This window comes from Panthera onca, chromosome A1 (assembly GCF_046562875.1).
Source record: "Panthera onca isolate mPanOnc1 chromosome A1, mPanOnc1 haplotype 2, whole genome shotgun sequence".
In the NCBI taxonomy this organism is placed as follows: domain Eukaryota; kingdom Metazoa; phylum Chordata; class Mammalia; order Carnivora; family Felidae; genus Panthera; species Panthera onca.
In genome coordinates, this window is record NC_138339.1 from 239788770 (window position 1) to 239815949 (window position 27180).

Below are 27180 nucleotides of genomic sequence, written 5' to 3' on the forward strand. Positions count from 1 at the left end.
GAGTAAAGTGAATATTGCAATAAAAGGTATCAGATTAATTTTTTGGTTTCTCAGTACATATAAAAGTTAACATTTACACTATACACTGTACAAAGTGTATAAAGTGTGCCAAGAGCGTTATGTCTAAAAAAATGTACACACCTTAATGAAAAAACACTTTATTGATAAAAAAAAGTGGAGGATGCCTGTGGGGCTCAGTCTGTTAAGCGCCTGACTCCTCATTTCGGCTCAGGTCATGATCTCACGTTTCACGGGTTTGAGCCTCACCCTGGGCTTTGTGCTGATGGCACGGAGCCTGCTTGGAATTCTTTCTCTCCCTCGCTCCCTGCCCACCCTCCCTCCCCCCCCCCCCCCCAACTTGTGCTTGCTCTCTCTTAAAATAAATAAACTTAAAAAGAATTTTTTTTTTTAACATTTATTTATTATTGAGAGAGTGAGCATGAGCAGGGGAGGGACAGAGAGAGGGGGAGACACAGAATCTGAAGCAGGCTCCAGGCTCTGAGCTGTCAGCAGAGAGCGTGAAACAGGGCTTGAATTCACAAACTGCGAGATCATGACCTGAGCCAAAGTCAGATGCTTAACTGACTCAGCCACCCAGGTGCCCCAAAATAAATAAATAAACTTAAAAAAATGAAAAAAAAAAAAGTGCTAACCATCATTGAGCTTTCAGTGAATTGTAATCTTTTTGTTGGTGTAACATCTTTTCTTGCTGTTGATGACTACTAACTGATGAGGGGCTTGCTGAAGGTTGGGGAGGCTGTGGCAATTTTTTTGACTCTTCACAAATGATTTCTCTGTCGTATGCGATACTATTTGATAGCATTTTACCCACAGTAGAACTTACTTCAAATTGGAGCCAATCCTTACAAACCCTGCTGATGCTTTATCAGCTTCATTTATGTAATATGCTAAGTTCTTTGTTGTCAATTCAACAATTTTCACAGCATCTTCACTAGTAGTAGATCCCATCTCAAGAAACTAATTTCTTTGCATATCCATAGAAGCAGCTTCTCATTTGTTAAAGTTTGGTCATGGGACTGCAGCAATTCAATCACAACTTCAGGCTTCAATTGTAATTCTAGTTCGTTTGCTCTTTCCACCACATCTGCATTTACTTCCTCCACTGATGTCTTGAGCCCCTCAACTCAAAGTCATCCATGAGGGTTGGGTTGGAGTCAACTTCTTCAAACTCCTGTTAATGTTGATAGACCTCTTCCTTTGAAGCACAGATGTTCTTAGTGGCACCTAGAATGGTGAAATCCTTTCTAGAAGTTTTTCATTTTACTTTGCCCAGATCCATCAGAAGAATCACTGTCTAGGGCAGCTCTGGCTTTGTGAAATGTATTTAAAAAAAAAAAAAAAATTTTTTTTTAGCGTTTATTTATTTTTGAGACAGAGAGAGACAGAGCATGAACAGGGGAGGGTGAGAGAGAGGGAGACACAGATTCTGAAACAGGCTCCAGGCTCTGAGCTGTCAACACAGAGCCCGACGCGGGGCTCGAACTCACGGACCGCGAGATCATGACCTGAGCCGAAGTCGGACGCTTAACCGACTGAACCACGCAGGCGCCCCGTGAAATGTATTTTTAAAAAAATAAGACTTAAAAGTCAGAATTGCTCCTTGGTCTGTGGGCTGTAGAATGGACGTTGTTAGCAGGCATGAAAACATCAAAGTCATTGTATATTGCCACCAGAGCTCTTGGGTGACTAGTTGCATTGTCAGTGAGCAGCAATATTTTGAAAGGACTCTTTTTTTTTTTTTTTTTTTTTTCCTGAGCAGAAGATCTCAGCAGTGGGCTTAAAATACTCAGTAAACCACATTATAAAAAGATGTGCTATCATCCAGGCTTTGTTGGGCAATGCATAGAACAGTAGGTTGAGCATAATTCTTAAGGGCCCTAGAATTTTCAGAATGGTCAGTGAGCATTGGCTTCACCTTCAGGTCACCAGCTGCCTTAGCCCCTAACAAGACAGACAGCCTTCTATAGCCATGATAGTCCTAGATCGCATCTTCTTTCAGTATAAGCCTATTTTGTCTACATTGAAAATCTGTTGTTTGGTGTAGCCACCTTCATTAATTATCTAAGCTACATCTTCTGGATAACTTGATGGCAGCTTCTACATCTCTGCTAGCTTCATAAATTTTTTTCCTGTAGTTTCTTCACCTTTTTCAACCTGCGTAGAATTGAATAGCATTAGGGCCTTGTTCTGGATTAAGTCTATAGGGAACCTTGTGGCTGGTTTGATCTTCTATGTAATGTACTTAAAGTCCTCCATTCCAGCAACAAGGCTATTTTGTTTTCTTATCATTCCTGTGTTCACTGGAGTAACACTTTTTTGTTTGCTTCTTTAAGAGATAGATAGCACGATTTGGGGAGGGGCAGAGAGAGAGGTGGAAAGAGACTACCAAGCTGGCTCCACACTGTCACTGCACAACCCAGTGTGGAGCTTGAACCCATGAAGCCATGAGTTCATGACCTGAGCCGAAACCAAGAGTCAGACGCTCAGCCAGCTGAGCCACCCAGGTGCCGGTGGAGTAGCACTTTTTGATTTATTTCTTTGAAGAACTTTTCTTTTGTATTCGCAACTTTGCTAACTGTTTGGTGCAAGTAGCCTAGCTTTTGGTCTCTCTTGGCTTTCACCATGCCTTCCTCATGAAGCTTAATCATTTCTAGCTTTTGATTTAAAATAAGAGACATGCAACTCTTCCTTTCACTTTAATACTTAAATACCATTCTAGGATTAGGCATTGGCCTAATTTCAATATTGTTGTGTCTCAAGGAGTAGGGAGGCCCAAGGAGAAAGAGAGAGAAGAGAGGGGAGAGAAAGGAGGGAATGGCTCGTTGATGGAGCAGTTAGATTATACAGTGTTTATTGATCATGTTTACTGTCCGGATGTGGGTGTGGTTTGTGGTGCCTCACAACAATTACAGTAGTAAGCAACATCAGAAATCATCACACATCATGGGGCGCCTGGGTGGCTCAGTCGGTTAAGCGTCTGACTTCAGCTCAGGTCACGATCTCACCGTCCGTGAGTTCGAGCCCTGCGTCAGGCTCTGGGCTGATGGCTCAGAGCCTGGAGCCTGCTTCCAGTTCTGTGTCTCCCTCTGTCTCTGCCCCTCCCCCGTTCATGCTCTGTCTCTCTCTCTCTCAAAAATAAATAAACGTTAAAAAAAAAAAAATCATCACACATCAGCCTTACAAATATAGTAATGAAATATTTTGATAATTACCTACCAAAATATGACACAAAGACACAAAGTGAACAAGTGCTTTTGGAACAGTGGCACCAATAGCCTACAGAGTTGCCACACCCTTAGTTTGTAAAAAAAGAAAAAAAAATTGTATAAAAAAATACTGTATGTGCAGTAAAGCAAAACCCAATACAATGCAGTAGACCTATATTCATAAAAGATGAGACACGTTGAAAATACATAGGAGCCACAATGAAGGTGCTCCTAAATGGCCAAACTTGGAAAAATTTCAACAACAAAATAAAAAATGGTAGTATTAGATTTTATTTTATTAATTTATTTTTCTTATAGAACTTTTTTTTTTTTTAAATATTTTATTTATTTTTGAGAAAGTGCAGTAGGGGAGGGGCCAAGAGAGAGGGACAGAGGATCCAGAGTGCACTGAGTAGTGAGCCTGATGCGGGGCTTGAACTGCCAAACTGGGAGATCATGACCTGAGCTGAGGTCAGATGCTCCACCAACTGAGCCACCCAGGAGCCCTGATAATACTACATTTTAAACTGCAGAATAAATTAGATATCCAGAAGCTCATGCTGATAAAAGTAAACAATTGAATGAATAAATAAATGGCAGACAATGGACAGCTTTCCCTTACAATAGAACAACAATCAGTATGGAAGGAATGAGAGAGAAAATCAGTGGGCATGCCATGTAGTAATAATTGTTACAAACAAGATTTATTGATGGGTGTTTCAAATTTATGCCCAAACTTGAGAAACGCAGTTTATGTTTCTCTTTTGTATTACGTACTAATGGAAAAATAGTAAATTTAAAGCAGAGAAGCAGCAAACATTAAGGTTCATGTCACCTGTAATGAGACATTGACACCAGGTACTCCTTGATACGATATACTCAGAAGGATACATTGTCATTTTTTTGCGTTTTTTTGTTTTTTGTTTTTGTTTCTTTTTGCCAAACATTTCTAGCATTGGACATTTTCATGAGGGCATATAACATGAGCCCAGCTTGAAGGACATTGTACAAAATAATCAGTTTTTTTTTTTTTTTTTTGAAGTGTCAGATTCACCTTGAGGCTGGTGGGGAAGAAGGTGTGCTGAGTGCTCAGGCTAGAGACCCTGGCCTGTGCACATGGTAGACCTCTGGCTGCCAGGCTGGCAGGGCAGGGAGGCAAGTGCTGCGCACCTGACCATGGCAGCACATAGGTGGGCTTTTGCCTCAGCTGGGCATGGTACCCCCTGAGGACCTTCTGCCCCACATGTCCAGTACAAGGTCTGGCAGTCAGTGACAGAGCAAGGCTCCCACGGCCCAGGTGCCCCCAGCAATCCCATTTCTGCATTCCTGGAATGCCCCAAGGATTCTAGTACCATGGCCTGGGCATTGTACTAGCGCATCATGATGGAGCCAGGAGTGTGGTTTGCAGTAGGAAGGAGAGGTGTGTAAGATGATGAAACAGGTTGAAGGAAGAGCAGGAGAGAAGGAAGAAAAAGTAGATGGAACCACAGAACACATCCTGAAGTTGCAGGAGAAGCTTGTGGCCCTACAGGAAGAGGCAGTAGCTTTTCCTACAGCCCAAGAAAAGTTTTACGTGAAGAAAAATGGAGGAGAAAAAGCAGACGACCTGACCACTCCGACATCACCTGCATACCAGCAGAGTGACTGTTTATACAGGATCTCACCTCTTCAGCACGTAGCGGGGGACGAGCCTTGGAGCACAGAATCACCCTGGCATCCTTTTGGCAGCTGATAAAGTCAAACAGAGATGCAGACTCCCAAGTGCTTACAACCCAGCACTACATGGGTTCAGCAGCTGTTTTTGCAGAGGCAATAATAATGGCCCAGAGCATAGGCAATCCCGAGGCAGTCCGTGAGCGTCCATGAGACTGCTCATCCCCCATCTCACTATGGACCCAAGATGCTGGCCTGTAGTCCTAGTCAACAGCTCAGCACCTTCAGCATTTACTGAAGTGCAGTACCTGTCTCAGCCACAGTTACAGCCCTATGCTGTGCCTGGTCATTTTCAGCCCACCCAGATAGCTTCCAGCCTGGTGGTGCCCTGTACTTACAAAAGCAGGTGGAACATGGTAGCTAACAGACTGGCTTCTCTGACTTATTCCTCCCTGTGCCCCATGCATCCAGCTTTTGGACTCCGTACCTCCCAGCTGCTTCCTGCAGGTGTAACCAGCAGGAAAAGCTTCCTGCTGCACCTGCATGTGCAGTCCACAGAAAAATTAGACTTTGCAGTTACCAGCTAACCAGGCCCTTGGGTCTTTTTCAGCAAAGACAGAACCCGTGATTCTACCACAAACCATATTTTATTATCAACCTCATCTCCATCCCCTCCTCACCCTGCCATGGGTGAGGATCCCTTGTCTGTCCCAGGCCCGGGCAGTGAAACCTACATGGCACTGGAAAAGAAAAAAAATGCCAAGTTGATGAAAGACCAAGAAAGACTGAAAGTGAAGTAGACTAAAGAGAATAGTTAAATACAATGTAATGGATTCTAGAAAGAATCCTAGAACAGAAGAAGGGCATTAATACGGAAACTGGTGAAATCTGAATAAAATCTGTAGTTTAATTGTAATATACTAATGTTAATTTCTACTTTTAATAGTTGTACTATGTTTGCGTTAAGATGTTAATATTAGGGGATGCTGCATGAGGGATAGACATTCTGTACTGTTTCTGCAACTTTTTTGTTAAGTTTTGTTAACTTTTTTGTTCTAATTTGAAATTAGAAATAAGTAAAAAAAAAAAAAAGGATCATAAGTATTAGGGATATACTTGGGAGTAAAAGACACAAGTACGAGTTTTGCCTCTTTGGAATTTAGAGAAGCATAGGGAGGCGGATAGTTGGAGTGATCAGATTATTAAAGTGAAGTGCAGAAACTATGGAGTACGTAGTAATTTTTAAAAGGGTACCTATTTGCACATTAGGTGAAATGTTGGTTGCTTGATGTGATGAGTGTTCTGTGTATGTGGTAATTTGTAATTGAATGTTTTTTCATTAATCTTACATATTTTTTAAGTTTATTATTTTAGCAGTATGCACCCATTGTGAGGCTTGAATCCACAACCCTGAGGTCAAGACTTGTATGTTCTTCTGACTGAGCCAGCCAGTCGCCTCTCATTAATTTTATTTATTATGCTGGAGTATATCAGATTCAATTTGAAATTCAGATAGCTGTGTACTATCAGCAAGAGTAATTCAACATGTGATGATCTTATGGGTAGTCTTGATACTTAGCTGTATTGTAGCAGATACAGGCAGGGATAAATCTGTTAACAATCTTAACCCTATGTCTGCCAACTAGAAAGGCTTTTTTTTATATTTTGACTAGGAAGTTTCTTTTGAAATTATCTGTAAGAATCTTGATTTAAGAAATGTGAACAGGGGTGCCTAGGTAACTCAGTCCAACTCTTGGTTTCGGCTCAGGTTATGGTCCCAGGGTCTAGATGGGGCTCCATGCTGGGTGGGGGCATGCTTGAGGTATCCTCTCTCTCTCCTTCCCTTCCTCCCCGCCCCCCCATCTCTTGTGTGCCCTTAAAATAATTCTTAAAAAACAAACAAACAAACAAAAAAAACAAAAAGAGGGGCGCCTGGGTGGCTCAGTCGTTAAACATCTGACTTCGCCTCAGGTCATGATCTTGCGATCTGTGGGTTCGAACCCCACATTGGGCTCTGTGCTGACAGCTCAGAGCCTGGAGCCTGCTTCGGATTCTGTGTCTCCCTCTGTCTCTGCTCCTCCTTCACTTGCACTCTGTCTCTGTCTTTCAAAAATAAACACTATTAAAAAAAATAAAAATGTGAGCAAGTTGTCTGAAAATTGAGCAGTTTTGCAGCATGTATAAAGGAAAGGGGACAATGTGTCTTGGAACTTTCACTAATAATTGTCAAAAATCTTCTGTACTTTCAAGGGAAAGCAAATAAAATTATGGCACTTAAACTGAAGAAATACATCTGACTGAGGTTCCTACCATACAAGACAGCTTTAATTATTAATAAGCCAGATAATTTGGACTCTGCTTTTTTGTTTCACTTTAGTTAGAAGATTGACAGAATGGCATAAGAAAGTATGTTTTGAGAGAAATTAAATAATTTATCCAGGGTATACAATTTTCTGGTTTCCTTTTAGTGCTACAAATAAATTATTAAGTTTCTCACGGGTCACTTAATTCTTCAGAGACCGTGGCAGTGAAGAAGGAAGACTAGGACAAGGTGTTGATGAGCTTATTCAGACTGTGACTTGACCACTTCAGTAGTGCATTTATTCTTTTATTTCTTCATTCCTTCTCTTACCACCCTTCTGCTCACTCATCTATCCATCCACCTGTTTTCCTTTTTTCTGTCATTTCAACACAAAGATCTTACTTAGCCCTGCAATATGTGTGGAGGGCATGTGCTAATAAAAAGGAACAAAGAATAGCAGGACACTTTTATCCATTATTTATATCATCGTTTAGTTTCTAGATCCTTTCTATTTTTCAAAGCCCTACAAAAATATGTGAGGCCTGAGAATAATTAGTGGGTTCAAATTAAATTGTAAAATTGAAGTTTTATCACTTTGCAATTAAGTGTAACATGAAGGATGTTAAAATTTGCCACACCTTTTTTACTTATTAGTTCCATTTGTAAATGTAACCTAGGAAGTTATCCTTCACTTGAAGAGACATTAAATGTACATGTAAAGATACTCATTAAAGCGTCTTGTGGAATAGAAAAAATTAAAAGCAAACGTATGTACAATAGGGAATATTTCTGAATATTGTCCGTATGTTCAGATTTTGGAATTACCGGTGTGGTATCAGAACTTATTTCAAAATTAAGTAGAACTTCTCGAATTTATAGACAAAGGAAAAGAAGGGAAAAATAACCGTTTAAAGTGATTATGCCTTTTTACCTTATTTTTCCTCCTGGTTTATAAATCTATTCTTACATTATATCAGGAAAAAAACCCTGCTTTAATAATGACAGAAGTACATTACAGATTTTGTTTAAAATACTTTATTTTGTTTTAATTTTAAAATGTTATGGCAGAGGCACCTGGGTGGCTCAGTCGGTCAAGCATCTGACTTCAGCTCAGGTCATGATCTCGCGGTTCGTGGATTTGAGCCCCGCTGACAGCTCGGAGCCTGGAGCCTGCTTCGGATTCTCCCTCTCTCTCTCTGCCCCTCCTCTGCTTGCACTCCGTCTCTCTCTGTCTCTCAGAAAAAAAAATTAAAAAAAAACCCAAAACTCAATGATACATTACATGTATGAAATAAAAGAGTTAATGGTCCTGTTCTCTAGAGTATTCCCACTGTGACAAACTTTTTCTACCTTCTTCTGTTCTCACACAAATAATTTTTAGAAGCAGTAATACGGATGCTGTTTTTTTACTTGCTTTTTTTCTGGCAGCTTTACCTTAGACTTTGTTTTGTGTCAGTAAATGCAAATCTGCCTTTGTAACAGTTGTTGTGTGTTCCTTGGCATCAATGGGCCATCCTTGTTTCCCGTTTATAGTTGATTGTGTCTTCAACCTTTTCCTTTTAATTAATGCCACAGTGTATATCTGTACAGTGTGTATCTGTACCTACATCCTTGCACATTTGTGCAGATATTTCTTTTTAGTTTACTGGAAATGGACTTGCACATTTAAAATTCTATTACATCTTACAAATTATCCCTGAACAAGGTCTTTGTTGCAATTCTGAAGACCAAAGAACTTTGAAAACCAAAATGTATCATTTTGTGGCAGGATCTGATAAGAGCCTATTTGATGACAAAACCTGACATGTATTTAGGTCTGTGGTCGTATCAGACCTTTACTATTTTCACCAAAATGAATGTTCATCTTACTGGGGAAATGCCAGTGTGGTTGATTATTGGGTTCTGTCCCAGATCTTACTAGTTATATAATAACCGTGCATGAACCCTTTTCGAAATCAGGAAAACTGAATTTCAAAACATACGTATTAGAGTTTTTGAATAGGAAATTAAAAAAAATTTTTTTTTTTTAATGTTTACTTTTGGGAGACAGAGAGCAAGCAGTGCTGAGGCGGAAAGAGAGGAAGACTCTCCTCCAAAGCAGGCTCCAGGCTCCGAGCTGTCAGCACAGAGCCCAACACAAGGTTCACAAACTATGAAATCACGACCTGAGCTGAAGTCAGACACTTAACTGACTGAGCCACCCAAGCGCCCTATTGAATAGGAAATTTTTACCTGTACCTGCATATATTTTCAGCTATGTGAATATGAAAGTGTTTCCTTTATAGTAAAATTTATGAGTGTGTTAACGTCCAAGAAGTGGATTAACCATTTTACTTGAATACTGAATTTACAATGGAAATGTATATTGGAGACTTAGACAAAAATCTCAAAATAGTCTAGATTTTGCTTAAAATTTCTTAGAAACATTGTCTTGTTACTAACCTGTGGTCTGACACAAATTCTTCAACCAGTGGTTTTTGTGCTGTCTGTGGGATATATCATTTCTTTTAGTTCATGGAGTTGTGTTTAGGGGAGGAAGCATTATACAGCAAACAACAGAGTATCTTGAGATTTGATTGTTACACTTAGTGTAATAAGGTACTTAAATGAGCAATTTAGAAAATGTGACTTAAGGAGAGGACATCAGTATTATATAGTCTTCACTATTTAAATTATTTTTTAGTTTTTGGGTGGAGGCATATACACTTGAATTTGCATTGACATAAAAGCCAATATAATGTGAGCCTGTTAACTTCAGTGTTATTTTGTAGGTTTTTTTCTTGTAATCATAAGTAATTGCTGATTTACTAGTAATTGTGCACACATATTATAGTTCAATATTTTTTTCTCTCACATGCTTAAATATACCTCTGGGACTGAGGTTGGCAAACTTTTTCTTGGAAAACGGCTAAGGACTAAATGGTAAATATTTTAGGCTTTGCAGGTCATATGGTTTCTGTCTCAACTACTCAGCACTGCTCTGACCCAGTGGTAGCTGTAGACATTAAGTACATGATTGTCTTTTACAACTTGATGTACAAAAACAGATGGTAACCTCACACCTGTCCTAGAGGTTTTCTTCAGGGGGTTGATAAAATGGAGAGAGAGTTTGTTAAGGATTCCTTAGACACGATAGATTTTTTGACTAGGCAGTTTTGTTCTTTGCAGTGGCTTAGATTGGGATTGGTTCTGAGTGCCTTTATGCCAGTGATAGATCCCACCCTTTCTCTTTATATACAGTAAGAGAGTACATGTTTGAGCTTTTGGACTCCTGATTTCTTGACCATAAGCACATAACTAACTTAGTTACATGTTGTTACTCTGTTTTTTGATTTACCCTAGGTACTTTTATTTCTTTGGGTTAGTTGATTAATTAAGGCTTAGAGCAAACTAGAAGAAGGAAGGTAAATCTAGTAAGTCAATCATTATTCACAGATTTTGCCTAAAGTTACTTATAAATGGTTTTGTTTTACATGAAATACAATTCCTGGTAATGGCTTACATGTTGCAATTTTTATTTAAAAATCTTTCAGACATGAGGAAGAGCACCGTCGCCGTGAGGAAGAAATGATCCGACACAGAGAACAGGAGGAACTCAGGCGACAGCAAGAGGGCTTTAAGCCAAACTATATGGAGAATGTAAGTAAAGTACTAGTTAACTAAAATTATTTTATATTGTTAGGTGCACAGTGTATATTTAATTTCTTTGGATATTGGTTTATATATTTTTTAGTCTTCCTGAATTTCTCGTGTTTATGTTAAACTAATGATTTTGTTAACTTCTTACAGGTAATAACTTAAAAGTAGTTTCTGAACATACTATTAATGTTTTATGAAAAGGATGTTAAAAATTTTCTACTTTATCTTTTTTTAATATATGCTACTAAATTAGAACTCTTGATAAATCTATATTCTCTACTTGATTTCATCATTTACTGGTATTAAAAATTCTTTGTATTAGATGATTTTAGATATTTACAAATGTAGAATAATATATACAAAGGTACACTAGTATGTGCTTATTACCCAACGATGACAGTTATCAACACATAGCTGGTCTTTTCATCTTTAAGTGTACCCACTTTCCTGAATTACCATTATTTTTTAAATGTTTATTTATTTTGAGAAAGGAAGAACACATGTGTGAGAGTGGGGGAGGAACAGAGAGAGAGAGGGGTAGAGAGGAAAGATCTCAAGCACGCTCTGCTCTATCAGCATAGAGATATATTTTATATTTTATAAAATATAAATAAAATTTATATATTTTATTTATTTTGTTGGTTTACAATTGGTTTCTTCAAATTGGCTGATAAATCTAGTGTTTTTAGTCTGTAGGTTTTCTCTTCCCCCTTTAAATTTTTTTTTTATCTTTTTAAGAAACAGATCCTTGTTGTATAGAGTATTTCACATCCTATATTGTGTTGAATTTATCCTTGCAGTGATGTTTAACAAGTTTCTTTATCCCTGAGTTTCTCATAAACAGGAGTTCCAAAGATTTGGTCTAATTCAGGTTTTTGTTTTGGGTAGGCAAAATGGTAGGGCAAACACGAATACTTCAAATATGTTATAATGCACATGTTCTTATTGTTAACTAACAGTCTTATTCTTCACCTTTAGATGAATGCCATTTTAACAGTCATTATTCTGAAAAATATTTACTAGTGTTTTTTTCTCTAGCTGTTCAAAAGCCATGATTCCTTAATATTATTAAGTCATGACTCTTTTTGCTGGCCTTCTCTGTCCCTGTTCTTCTGTCCCTAGAAAAATTTTAAACTTTTTTCATTAAGAAGGATACGCACAGAAAAAAATACATCCTAACTTGTGTAACTACAAGAAATTTTTATCTTAGCTTGCATCACGTCAGTATCCTTTGACTAAAAATTACGCGGCATTTAAATTCAGTTAGGAAAGTTTCTTATTATTTATAAATCATACTAAAGGTTTAATTGATATCTGAATTCCATTACCAAATTAGTTGAGCGTTTTAAGCATTATAAATTTTCTTTTGAGTAATTTCTAGCATTATTTTGCAATTCTCTTTTTCTTCCTTGGATACATAGTATTTGCTTATGATATATTTTAACCTGTGGCATTTGGTCTTTTGGTTGTTACATGTGAATATAAATCTGTTGGATTTATCAATGCGAGGATATTTTATGATGTCATGAGAGTATGTGGAATTAAAATTTTGCAGGCCCGTGCTCGCTTTGGCAGCACATACACTAAAATTTTGCAGGTCCATGTTTTGGAAACTAGTGATTACATGTTTTTATCTTCAAATACTATCAAGATGTAAACCACCTATGATAACATTTCTTAGGGAAACTATTTCATAACGTGTAGGATTAGGAAATTCTTCCTTGTCCCTTTATGTACCTGAACATTTCTTTTCCTAAAGTGCTTGCTTATGGTTAAAGATGGCGGAATTATCTTTCTTACTATTCTTCTGGCATAAACTTTAAATTCTTGGAACACACGTGTAGCTATTTGTAATAACGTCATATACGTAAATCATTTAGGTGACTTAGGAAAAAAGTAAAATGCATTCTGTTAAACTTTAAGTTGGCTATATCATAAACTTGATTGCAGACTCTTCTTTGAAATTATTTCACAATTTTTAAAATACATACCACTTTTTAATATATGTTCAGTGGCATTTAATATAGGTATAATTAATGAAGGGCAGATTTTAATTTTCTCTATTAAAAAATTATTTGGAAATGTTGCTACAATTTAAAATTGGAATATGTAGATTCTTTAATTTGAAAACATTTGTTATGTTTAAAATTCATTTTAATGGTGGGTAAAATTTTACAAATATCCAGTGAACTTTGAGAAGAAAAGTATTTAAAATACTCATGATGGATTTTTTGGCATTTCAAAAATAGATTATTGTTTCACAAGATTATGCTCTTAGAAAATGTAGATGATGATCTATTTTAACATTAAGATATCTTTGTTTTCAAGTAGTCACTTAAAGCATATATTGCATATTTGAAGCATCATGAGATTAATTTGGCTAGAGTAGAAGTCAGCAAACTATAGCCTGGGACCACTGCCTAGTTTCATACCACTCTGCCACCGAGCTAAGAATGGTGTTTACATTTTAAAGAGTTGGTGGATAAGAAAAATAAAAGAATGTTAGAAAGTATTTGTGACTCACAAAACCCAAGATATTTACTCTTTCACCCTGTACAGAAGATGTTTGCTAAACCCTGGGCTGGAGAGTTGGTGCTGGGTTTTTTTTGTTTTTTGTTTCTGTTTTTAATTAATATTCTTGTTAGAGCACAGCATTACTAGATTCTTAATTTTCTGAAGAGAAACTGTATTTAAAATAGTATGTAACAATGGAATTAAATATTTAGGGGAAAATATAGTCTCTGTCGGATTTTTAGATTTTTTTTGAGACTAGAAATTATAGACAAGTTTTTCATCATTTTGGTATCAGTTTTATTTGGTTCCTAGCTTCATAATGCTTGTTAATATAAGCTAATGAAACACTAAAGAAATGTTAACAAAAGCTCTTTATTGGTCTTGACTATTCTTTGTTAATAGAGAAAACATTGAATTGTATCAGTTATTCTTCATTTACTTTGAAAACTGTCTTTGGGAAAAATTTTTAAATTAATGTTTGTTTTTGTTTTTAAAAGCTTTGAAATTAGGCCCTCTTATGTGCTTTCTCTTTTTTCACTGTTCAGTTTAAAGGGAGGAATCAAATGGTAAGTGTTCAGCTTGCCCAAGTAGTAAGAGTGAAAGTATAAAGTAGATTTACTTGGTTTAAGATGCCACCACTCATTTCTTTCTAATATTCCTATTAGATATATTCCAACACAAATAACAGTATGGGTTTTAAAGTATGAAATCTGATATTCATATTTTGTTCCTTGAATAATAATTTTTTTTTAAGTAATAAAACAGGGAAAACACACAGTCATGTCTGGTCATGTTTTTCTTTGTTAGCCTCAACTTTATCATAATTTTATGACATACGAACATATTTTTAAGGGTTTCAAAGATATGTCAGAACTTCGTTAACTAGTGGTTGCCATTTTAATTTCATACCTTATTTCTTAGAAGTCAAGCTCTTTGATAATAGCTCTGGTAATCATAAATTAAACATGTTACTTTTCATTTCTATAGCATAATATATTTTTGGCTACCATAACAATGTATATATTTTTGTGCTGTGCCCTAAGTACACTTAGGCTTATCTTTATTATAGCTGAGTGTATTTGAACCATTTTCTAGATAGTACTTACTAGATTGAGATTTTCTACTTACACAATTTAATAGCTTTTGAGGTTACTCCACTTACTATAGATTAAGTAGTTTATTTTTTATTTTTATTTTTTATTTTAAAATGTTTATTTTTGAGAGAGAGAGAAAGTGTGAGTCGGGGCGGGGCAGAGAGAGAGGGAGACAGAGGATCCAAAGTAGGCTCTTTGCTGACAGCGGAGAGCCTCCTGTGGGGCTGGAACTCAAGAACCTTGAGATTATGACGTGAGCTTAAGTCAGATGCTTAACTTACTGAGCCATTCAGGTGCCCCTAGACTTAGGAGTTTAAACATTTAAATACTACAGTGTACCAGTCTTTTTCTGTGGATTCAGTTTGTCTTGGAGTAAAGTGGAGGTTTTAATTAGAATGTTTTTTAATGAAGTTTCTTCGAGTAAACTTGGCTTTCTTGAGAAAATGATATTATAAAAACATGTACATGCTACTGTAGTTGTATGTAGTTGTATCAAGTAGTTATAAACTACCTTGTATAGGTAAATTGGGGCAGTGTTTTAAGACTTTAGAAGTATTTTTTTTTATTAGAAGTTTCTTTTTGGTGTGGTAAATATTAATATTTGTTTTTTAGTGAATAAAAGAATAGCCCTTCAGATTTTTGAAATACGTACATGAAGAATATTGAAGAATTTTGAAGAATTTTTATTTTTGTTTGAGTAGGTGGGAATAGCCTTGGATATTTATACATATGTACATAATAAACCTGAAAATAAATGTACATTACATGCTAAGGCAGTAATTTGATCCAGTTATGTGTCTTTTGTTAGAATTGTTCCATTGTAGCTACCTAGTATGTTAGGCCAAAAGCATTAAAGAGATGTAGCCAGAGGCTAAGGGTATAATGCCTCTTCCATGGTAGTGTTTTTCAAATAGTGCATAATAAACACTCAGGGATCTTTTTTAAAAATGTAGGTTTTTGTCTTAGGTCTTCAACCTACAAATTGAATCATTTTGTGATTCTAGTAGAATCTAATGCATTCTCCGTTGATCACAGTTTTGGCTAAATTCACTAGTTTTCAACCTTTGCAGCACATCTATGGAACTTAAAGAAAAATGCCTGCGTTCCAATCCACTACATATTTTTGATACAGTGGGTCTGGGTTGGAGCCATGGGATCTGCATCTTAAGAAGCTCTTCAGCTTGCTTATTTTCATTAGCAAAAATAGACTATTAGCCATATGTTGAAATGAGACATAGTCGAAATATTGAAATAAGAATAGTAGTAGTTCAATTTTTTATGGGACCTGGGGAGTTGAAGGGAGGGCTCAGAGTCAATCAACTTGGGGAATAGGATTCATACACTTAACAATGTAAGTAGCACAACATTCTATGTGAATAGTGTTCTGTGGGATTTTGGTGTGACAACTTTGGTGTGAAAGTTGAGCTTTCAGCCTATATGTGGACAATACCTACAGGTATTGTCTCAGATCATACATTAACTTTTTAAACTTTGTTTTTTAAGTATTTCATCTAGACTGGGGGTTGACAGACTAGGGTAAGCCTGGTCAAATCTGAACACTGCCTGTTGTGTTTATGTTTTGCTTATAGATGCTTTGCCCAAAGATGATAGAGTTGACTAGTTGTGACACAACCGTATGAGACTATATCAAGCCTCTCTGGCCTGCAAAGCCTGAAATATATACTATTCTGGCCCTTTACCAAAAAAGTTTGCCGACCCCTGGTCTAGGTCCAGATTGTTGGGAGTTGGGAGGAATCTGTAAAAAGTGACTCATGTTAACCAAACTCAAAGAGTTTGTGAATTAAAAGTAAATTTATTAATCAATATGCTTTTTTCCAGTGTTTATAGAAGTCTCATTGAACAGAGCACCTTTTATCCTAGAATCAAAGTCCCTGAAGAGTCCAAATTAGTGACCTGAAGGTTTATTGGTAGTCATGGTTATAAATCAGAGCAAAAGTTATTAGAGGAACTGTTTGATAAAGCATCATTGCCCCACAGGTGATATCTTAGAGTTTTCAAATGTTTTCTTAGTAGAGACGTAAAGCATTGTTCTTTCAAATGTTCCCTTCTCTTGATCAGCATTGCCAAATTTGACCTATTTAATCAGCCACTTCTTTATGTTAGTCTTTTTTCCTCCTCCTTGAGTGGGCATTGTTTCTCTTAACTGATTTACTTACAACCCAGCTTTCTCTGATGTGCCATGTACAAAACTCAAAACAGAAACTCTAGCTAGTAATAAAATTTCATTAATAGATGTTGGCAGAGAGAACTGATGATAATCATTAATTACTAATAAGTAGGTACAAATAACATTTTCTGAAATGATCTGTGAATTTTTGAGAGAAGTTGCCATTTTGTGGTTTCCACGTGGCTATTACTCCTCTTCCTATAAATTGTTTAGCTCTAATAAATGATTTGATTTTATTGCAGAAGAAGATTATTTTTTAGAAGTCTAAATACCTGAAGCATTCAGAAAAAGGACATATTTTACAAGGGATTTTTATAGCATCTTCATTATTCTGTGGAAATAACAGAAGAATCATTTGCTGTAGAGCTTGGTGTCAGATTTAGGTGTGACCTAGGGGGGCAGGTTAGTACCTATTGCTGTTATAATAGTAGCTCAGTTACAGTGGTTTGGGCATGATGATGATGATGATCAAAATTATAGCATTTACATTGCAGTGATCTCCCATATAATGTTCTAGTTGTGACCAGTGTTTTTATTGTTAATGTTTTCATTTATTTACTAAAATAATTTAATGTGTTTCTTACAGTGAGACAAGAACTTTTCTCAATATTTGGGATGGAGCGTAATTGGAACTAGACTTATGCTTTTGTAGTCCAGTGAATACAGAAATCAATATGTGTTTATGTATGTTATGTTCATATATACTTTGGAAGTGATCGTTAGAATTTTGACGATTGGGGGTATTTGGGTTGAAGAAATGTATCACTTTTAACCAGCTGTTGACATCTTTGATCACTTCTCAAAAGGATTTTTTAATAGTTTTAGTATTACCTAATCATTTGTAGGGGAAAACCTCAAGAATTTTCAACCAAACTAGGACAACTGAATATAGGTACTATTTAAAGTTACTTTTTTTTACAGCAGGCATAAAATGGGCAGTCTCTTGCAAACCAGGATGTATGGTTATCTTAATCATACATTATGATTACAAATAATGGTTTTTTCTTCTTCTGTTTTATCATTCATATTTAAAAGTCTTCCAAATGACTCCAAAGGGAAATGCTTACTGAGCCTCTCTTAAACTCTATACCAACTTTACCAGAGGATACTTTATTGTACTTAATTATTTTTATGTCATATTAGATGACTAGTGTCTTTTTTTTGTCTTAACCTTCCATTAGAGTTTCAGAGAGGCTTATAATCCAGAAAAATTTCTTTATCCCTTTTTTTCTCCTGGAGAATGTCTGCATACACTTAGTGCATGCATAACCTTCTGTTACTACTCACCTCAGCTGTATCATTTTTAATAATGATTCTTTTTTAGTACTTACCACATTGCATTCTAATTATTTTCTGATTTTGTTGTCCACTAATTGATCTTTCATTGAGTTTTTGAGTTTGAGAGTGTTGCATTTGTCATATTGTGGTTACTTAGATGTAAACAGAGAATTAAATAGTTTGGTGTCTTATTTTTCAGATACCAGTGCAGCTTAGTCACATGGTTTTCAGTGTTGTTTATGGGCCACTGTACTTTGGTATTTATTGAATACTAATGTCTCATGTTAAACATCTGTAGTTTTGAAACGATTGGTGTTAAGACTATTGATGTATTTTTGTAGACTTCATAATGGAATCCCATAATGAAGAGTAAGTTTTTAAAAAACAGTCAAATAACAATTTTTGATGTTTGGTTTTCAGTACACCTAACTATTCATCGATCTCACTTGGATATCCCATCAGAGTGTTAGACTTACAGAAGGATTTTAGAGGTTTCCATTTAGTAAGAAAATTTGGTCACTGTTTTTACTGTGTTCAAAGTGCTGAGTACCATAGAGGATACAGAAGTGAATCAAGTTGAGGATTAGGTCTTTGAGTATTTTATTTATTTTGTTAAAAAAAATTTAATGTTTTATTTATTTTTGAGAGAGAGAGAGAGAGAGAGAGAGACAGACAGACAGCATGGGCGGGGGAGGGGATGGAGACAGAGAGGGAGACACACAATCTGAAGCAGGCTCCAGACTCTGAGCTGTCAGCACAGAGCCCTCTGCGGGGCTTGAACTCAAGAACTGTGAGATCATGACCTGAGCCGAAGTTGGTCAACTGACTGAGCCACCCAGGCGCCCCGTGTCTTTGATTAGAGTATTGTAGGTGCAGAGTATCTGCATAGAGTGCACAGAGATAAAGCTAAAAAGTTTTGAGAGTCTAGGGGCACCTGGGTGGCTCAGTCGGTTAAGTGTCTTAACTCTTGATTTTGGTTCAGGTTATGAGCTCATGGTTCATGGATTCAAGCCCCGCGTCTGGCTCCATACTGACATCATGGAGTCTGCTTTGGATTCTCTTCCTCTCTTCTCTCTCTGCCCCTCCCCTGTGTGTACGTGTGTGTGCTCTCTCTTGAATAAACTTTAAAAATAAGTTTTGAGAGTATAGAAAGAGATTGCAAAGGGAGTGTCGAGTGCATTGAGTAGCCTCAGCACTGTTGTGGAACTTATTTGGGTGTATTTTTTTTAATGTTTTTTAAAAATTTATTATTGAGAGAGTGAGCAGGAGCGGGGAAAGGGCAGCGTGGGGGACGGGGACAGAGGCTCCAAAGTGGGCTCTGCATTGATAGCAGCGTGTTCGATGGAGCGCTTGAACCCACGAATTGTGAGATCATGACCTGAGCCAAAGTCAGATGCTCAACCAACTGAGCCACCTAGGCGCCCCTGAGTGTTTTTTTTTTTTTTTTTCTTTTAAACTGATATGATTGGTTTATTATTCCACTGTGTTGTAGGTATACCTCATGTCTTTTCATTTGAAATGGTAAGTTCTTTGAATCGTACTTGGTTCAGAATGGTAAGACTTTTAGCTTAATGTTTACCTTTTTTGAGGGGTTGGAGAAGAGGAAAGTCAAGATTGGTAAATAGAGGTGTTTAACTAAAGTAAACACTTTTGAGATGTCAAATATGTATAATAAAACTAGTAGGAATTTTTACATATTAAATAATTTGAATTAAAAAGATTCTATGAAGACATAAAAATTTAGCTTGTTATTTCTGCTTTGTGACTTCTTAATGGAATACTTAGAAACCCCCCTTTAAGTTCTACAAGGTGATTTAAAAAAGTTTTTTTTTTTTTTTAGGTCAGTCTCAATCTAGTATCTTCTTTACTTTATATTGAGGACATGAAGTTCTGTTGTGTCACCTGAAATATCAGAGTTTTATACCAAATTAGACTAAATAAATGTGAATGTCTATGGATAGTTATTATCTAACTGTTAGTGGCAGGAAACTTGGGTTTGTGAGCATTCTCTGCTGATGAAATGCATTTATTTCTGTTTAAAATATCAAGTAATTGAAAAGTATATGGGTAAGTTTGCCTGTACTTTGTCTTACGATATCCTGCACTATATTGTACACCACGTTTCAAAACCTGTTTTCTTGTTGTAAATTTACCATGTTTCTCAGAAGGTAACTTCTTCATTTGTCCTGTTACTGGTTTTCCTAAATTCTGCTTTTAAACAATTGATATGCTTATAATAGTAGTTTTTCTTATAAATTTGTGTTTTAAATACCTGAATTTTATTTAGTTACCACTTAAATATTTTTAAAATTACTATAATTGAACCTGTTGTTTTGAGTTGTCTACTTAAGAAAACTATGTAATTTGTTAAAATTTCATAGCTTATGGTATACTAACTACTAAGATAATTTGTTTAATACCTAGCATCACACAAAGATTCCCCATTAAATATATACTTAATTCTTTATACATTGGAACACTTGTGCTTTGTTTGCACCTTCCACTGCTTTTTTCTGTTGATGGGACCAGCTTGGAATTGCTTCTTGTACAGTTTATATTTGTTCTTTTGTTTCATCTTTCATACCTTGGTCTGGCCAGTCATGTTAGTTGTTTTGACTTTGATAAGGAAATGTACTGGTTAGGAGGTTATGAGTGAAGAGTTGCAAACCAATTACCAGTATTATGTGAGCTTTAATAGGATAGTACTAAAAATACTGTGTTTGTGTTGTAGCTGATACTATCATGGATGATTTCTTTAAGAGTTTAGGATAAAATAACTAAATTTGAAGAATAGATATTCCTAATCAGTTTCAGTCTTTAAAAGCCTGTCTTTAGAGTTTGCTATGACAAGTGAAAAAAGATGATGATAATAATTTTGAAAGTATCCCTTGGATATGTGATTAAAACTCTTCTCAGCTGAATATAAATTTGTTTAAATATAAATTTATTCTCTTCTGTCTTTTGATATATGGTGGATTATTTATAATTAGATTTAATTAATCTTCAGTTAGAAAATCACTCTATTTATTAAAAAGCAGCAGTTAAGTTTTGAATTTGACAGGTGGCACCAGAATAATCTTTTAAGATTCCTGAACCAGGCTTTAAAAATACATTGAATGAATTTAGATTCAGAGGTATGTTTTGAGGTTAACAAATGCAGTGAGCTAAGAGTAAGCCCCCCTTTTTGTATTTGTTGTTTCATTTTATTTCTGATTTGAAATTTAACAAGTAACAAAGTTTTATTTCATGACAAAAATTTGTAGTATAAATTTATATATGGAATTGATTATTCAAAAAGAAACATTAAATTTTTTTAATGGTTTTTATTTTATTAGTTTTTAAATATTTATTTAGAGAGAACGAGTTGGGGAGAGAGGCAGAGGGAAAGAGCGAATCCCAAGCAGGCTCTGCGCTTCAGTACAGAGCCTGATGCAGGGCTCCATCCTTTGAATCGTGAAATCATGACCTGAGCTGAAATCAAGAGTCGATGCTTAGCTGACTAAGTCACCCAGGTGCCTCTAAGAGACTATTTTTTATTAATTAATTAATTAATTAATTGTATTTTATTTTACTGTATTTTATTTTATTGTATTATTTTATTTTATTTTATTTTATTTTATTTTATTTTATTTTATTTATTTTTTTTATGAGAGACTATTTTTTAGAGCAGTTTTAAATTCATAGCAGAATTGAGCCGAAGATAGATTTCCCATATACCTCCTTCCCCTAACTTACCGACTCCTTCACTATCAAATTGACACATCCTTATCACCCAAAGACCATAGGGTTTACTCTTGGTGTTGCACAGTCTGTGGCCTTTGGCAAATATGACATGTACCCATTGTTAACACTATACAGGATAGTTTCACTGCCCTAAAAATCCTCTGTCCTCTGCCTGTTCATCCCTCCCTCCTTCCTTATCTTGGGCAAGCACTGATTTTGTTACTGTCTTTATAGTTTTGACTTTTTCAGAATGTCATATAGTTGGAATTGTAATATATAGACTTTTCATATTGGTTTTTTGGTAATGGCATTTTAGGTTACTCTGTGTCTTTTCGTGGCTTAATAGCTTGTTTATTTTCAGTGCCAAGTAATGTTTCATTGTCTGGAGGTACTGCAGTTTGTTGATCCATTCACCTAATAAGGACATGTTGGTTGCTTCCAAGTTTTTGCAATTATGACTAAATTTAGTTGCTATTAACATCCATGTGCAGGTTTTTGTGCGGTCATAAGTTTTCATCTTTGTGTAAATACCAAGGTTTGTGGTTGCTGGATTGTATGTATGTATGTTTAGTTTTGTAAGAAACTGTTAAATTGTCTTCTAGAAAAGTAAACATGCCATTTATAATCCCTATCAGCAATACATTAGAATTCCTATTTCTCTACATCCTTGTCATGCTTTGTGTTGTCAGTGTTTAGGATTTTGGCCATTCTGATTGATGTGGTATCTCACTGTTGTCTTAATTTGCAATTCCCTAATGATATATGGTGTAAAAATATCATTTTAACAACCACATAACTGAAGAACATTTCTCCAGTATTCAGGGGTGCAGATATCATGGAATGCATGTATTCAAATTGAGGGTAAAAAAAATCACCATAAATTGTATTTATTGAAAGACTGTCTCATGTTACTTAAAAACATCCCCCCTTCTCTGTCTAGTAGTGAGTAAGTAGTATGTTTGGGAAATTCTTGTTTTTAATTACTTGAAGTAGAAATTTTAAGTCTTCCAAGCATTCTCTGTTGGTTATGTTGGAAAGTTTGCATGCTATTATTTATATCAGTGGAAACATGTCTTACTTCCCTTTTTAGTTTAAAATTATTTTTATTTTAACAGTATTGTAACGCTTTTTAAAGGAGTGAATAATTTCTTGGCAAAGATACCTAGTGGTTATTTTTGTAATTTTTCTTTATACCTATTTCTTAATATTTCATGTAATTGATTTTTATTCCAGTTTTTTTTCCAGATATGTTGTGTTTGTTATATAGTGAAAATTTCAGATACTAATAGTTTATTTCTCCTTAAAAGTTTAACTAGATATCTAATAATCTTATTATTCTTTTGTGTAAACTTCTCCAGTGAAGGAAAAGATAGATTTCTAAGTGCTAAATGAAATTTATATTTAGGAATGTTTAATGATAAGAAGGTCGAATCTTGTTATTTCCCAAAACTTAGAATCTTCTCTAAAATTATATATCATTTAGTAGATTTAAATGTTCTGTATCAGTATTTTTACATCAAGAATTTTAGCATTTTCTCTATTAAGACATTGAACCTAAGTGGTACATGGTGATCCCTTGTCAATCCCTAGAAGTTTCTTCAGAAGTGTACATGAAAGATGTTTACGGATTAAAGAATAATGATCCTTGTCATTCTAACAAGGATTTAGATTAATGAGTGTTAGATGAATATATTCTATCAACTCATTGCAAAGTGTTGTGTCAGTTGATACTATGTTGTCATTTCTGTAGCTCACTTTTCTAAACCTTAGGCATATAGTATAATTTATTTTAGCCTTATTTTTGTATTGTGTGAATTCTTTAAATTTGGTTATCTAAAAAAAGTAAACTACGAGATCTTTAAATTCACAGGTTGGTATCCTGAGTGTTAAGTATTAAAGGAAAAGATCCTATTTTACATAAAATAATGTTTAGTTTACATTAGTGCAGATTTTCTGCTGCTTAAATTTTCATGAGCAAATACTGACCGGAACTTAGAAGCAGTGGTTCTTAATCTCTTTGGTTTTGATATCTTTTTACACTGTTAAAAATTATTGAAGACCCCTAAGAGCTTTTGTTTAGGTTATGTCAGTCAGTGTTTACCATATTAGAAATTAAGAGAGAAACTTGACAGAAAATGGGTTGTAGTGGGAACAGTTGCCTTATATTATATTTTTGCAGATCTTTTTGAAGTTCCACTTAAATGTAGTGGGAAGAGCGGTATTGTTTTACTCTTTTATAAATTTATTCAATGTTTGACTTTATAGGAAATGGCTGGATTCCCATATTTGCTTTTGCATTCCATCTGTTGCAAAATGCTCTTTTGGTTGAAGTGCATGAAGAAAATCTGGCTTCACTTAGATAAATTAGTAAATGGAGATGAGTATATTTTAACATTTACAGATAATTGTGGATATTTTTGTTTAATATTACAGTGAAACTTGACAGTTTTCACTGTATTACAATCCGTTGGGCTGCCTTAAACTTTGAATGGATCTTTTACCAATGCATGGTTTTGTAATGTCATATACCAAACATTACAAAAATATTGACCTACTGAGGTATGCAAATCTTCCATATTTTAATGTATTTTATTATACAAAATAAAAAACAAGTCACATTTTTAAAATATCAACCACTGATCTTATCAGAAAATGTGTACCAAACACTGTCCAAAAGTATAGCATTCCCGTGATACCTTTTGTAAGCCAAAATGGCATAAAATGGAGAAGCAGTTACCATTAATATTTATATAAAAAATGTTTTGAGGGTTTCCAGGCCCAAAAAATAACCCCTTAGGCTTCTCTGAAACCTTAGGACACATCTTGGTAGCTGATGCACAGAATAAGTCAAGTTAGAGCACAGATGTTCACAGATACAGGCGGCTTGGTGTTGAGATGTTGAGTCTAGTTCCCAGGGAAAGAAAGAGCTTGGTCGTGCCAGTCTTGCTGCTCTAGGTTTGTGCTGCCTCTGAAATTGCTTGCTGCAAAACACACTGAACTTTATTTTTACTTTTTGCCTTTTTTCCATAAAAGTGAAAATATTTGGATGCTGTTTGGTTAGCAGAAACACTACAAATGTAGGTGTCTCATAAAAGCTAAGTGGTGTAATGCATGCACACTTTCAAAAAGCAAGGAATACCTGTACACAAGTCAGTAACCATAGTTTGTCAGATGACATCTTGTTCAGTTTGCATCCCAGTCATAAGAATGGTTTTTCTTGAAGAAGAACCACCCTATTTCAGAATGCAAGCAGAAATGCTTTATGTATGTATCTTGTTTTCTTGCATAGATTATTAAAAAGGCATGTGGTGGGGCGCCTGGGTGGCGCAGTCGGTTAAGCGTCCGACTTCAGCCAGGTCACGATCTCACGGTCCGTGAGTTCGAGCCCCGCGTCAGGCTCTGGGCTGATGGCTCAGAGCCTGGAGCCTGTTTCCGATTCTGTGTCTCCCTCTCTCTCTGTCCCTCCCCCGTTCATGCTCTGTCTCTCTCTGTCCCACAAATAAATAAAAAAACGTTGAAAAAAAAAATTAAAAAAAAAAAAAAAAAGGCATGTGGTGGTTTAATACTCATTTTAACTGCTTCATCTAGGTACTCATAGTTGAAAATTTAAAACTGCAGTTTGTGTGTGAAGAATACAATGATAGTTACTAGTAAAAATTGAATTGAAGTGCCTTAATTTGTGCTAAAATCTCAACATTTTTGCCTGTCATTGCTTTTGCATCATCCACACAATAGTTGATAGACTGAAAAGCCCAACCAGATAAGAGTCTTATATCCATGTTCTAGTGTTTATTTTTTTTATTATTTTTTATTATATATTTTAATTTTTTAATTTATATTCAAGTTAGTTAGCATGTATGTTCTAGTGTTTAGTATGAAAAGTTTTGAATTTGTGTGCTTCCTGAAAAAGTCTTGCGGACTCAGTACTCACATCAACCACACTTTGAGAATCCACTGTTTTAATGGAATGCTGCTTTGATATGTGGTTCTGGAAATTAGTCATATTTTATTTACTTTTGTGGTCACCTGTGAATATAAGCATAGTTCAGTGACAGGCTCAGGAATACATACATACAATTAAAAAAAATAATGTCTTTTAAAAATTTTAATGTTTATTTTTGAGAGAGAGAGAGACAGACAGACAGACAGACTATGAGCGGGGGAGGGGCAGAGAGAGAGGGTGACACAGAATCCGAAGCAGGCTCCAGGCTCTGAGCTGTCAGCACAGAGCCGTACGTAGGGCTCGAACTCATGAGCCACGAGATCATGACCTGAGCTAAACAGACGCTCAACCAACTGAGCCACCCAGGTGCCCCAGAAAGGCACAACTTCTTATGAACATAGAATAAATTAAAAACCTTGCCTTTTTTAGTCTTTGTTGGAATCCTTGAAAAAAAAAATGAAGCTGCTTTGTGAAGGTGAAAACTTTATAAACTCTATTTTGGCAGAATTTCATAGGTCAGTTCAAACTTGAGTAAGTTATTTGACAGTGCTGTGCCTTAGTTTTATGATCTTTAAAATCAGATAACAGTAGACCTATCTTACAGGGTTGCTATGAAGAGTAATTGAATTAATTAAACCAAATTTTTATCATAGCTTTATTATCTTGTTACAGTGCAGTCTTTCAAAATTTGGTTTATATTATGCGCCAGTTATAACTTCAGATATTAGAATTCATGGAAGTGAAGGTCTTGTGTATTTCTTTTTGGATGGGTACATAGTTACAGTGAATTTCAAGTGTTTCTCACTGACATTTGATAAATCAAGTTATAATGAGAAGTATTGTCTTAATTTTATTGTTTAACCTACCCTTAAATATAATGTGATTCTTGCATTTTACTAGAAATAAGTAGCAGTGAATTTTTAGAAAATAACAGTAACCTTAAGACATGACCTTATAGGAAGCCGAAAAGTTCTTTTGCTCTTTCTAAAATAGCTAAAAAATAATCTGTCATCTAATTATACCATCTCATTTTCTTAGTCTTACATGTGAAGCTGTATAAAATAGTACTTGGTACTTTTCTTTAAGGAAATGTCAACAATACTAAGTATGGAATATATGTATGTTTAGTGGAAAATGCTATAATATATATATTGGTGTTTTAGCATAGTGATAGGCTACATTAGCATGGATTATCATAAGACATTCTGATTATCTCATTTAAAGAAAGATATTATAGAACTGGAATCAGTTTCTAATAGAGCATCAGGGAATGTTATGGCCACTGTTGAATAATTGACTTAAAATCATAAATCTAGGGGCACCTGGGTTAGTCAGTAGAGCATGTGGCTCTTGATCTTGAGGTAATGAGTTTGAGCCCCACGCTGGGTGTGGAGAATACTTAATTAATAAAAGTTTTTTTGAAAACCTATATAGTCTCTCCAGAATTCTGCTAATGAAGGAAATGGAATAGAATAATTTAAGAACAATTTTTTAAAAGTACTTTGTGAATAATAAAGCTAAACGTTACTTTGGAAAGTGATAGGTAAAGCTGAAATTGTAAGGAGATAGTAAAAAAGTTGTCTCCCTCCTTGCCCCTACCAGTGAATCACAGGCATCAA

At 35.5% G+C, this 27180-nt stretch overlaps 1 protein-coding gene, 1 long non-coding RNA gene and 1 pseudogene across 2 annotated transcripts in view; all 3 read left to right on the forward strand.

The window, feature by feature from the left end:
• PSPC1 (paraspeckle component 1) overlaps window positions 1–27180 on the forward strand; it is a 73168-nt gene that overhangs the window by 37261 nt on the left and 8727 nt on the right. Inside the window, exon 6 of the mRNA XM_060637597.3 lies at window positions 10716–10821. Coding sequence (XP_060493580.3) covers window positions 10716–10821 — 106 coding nt within the window. The remainder of the gene's footprint in view (window positions 1–10715; window positions 10822–27180) is intronic.
• LOC132682448 (G protein pathway suppressor 2 pseudogene) lies at window positions 369–10705 on the forward strand (annotated as a pseudogene).
• LOC145715444 (uncharacterized) lies at window positions 10828–27180 on the forward strand. The gene is made up of 2 exons (XR_014137618.1): window positions 10828–24919; window positions 25166–27180. It is a non-coding gene; the product is annotated as an uncharacterized LOC145715444 (long non-coding RNA).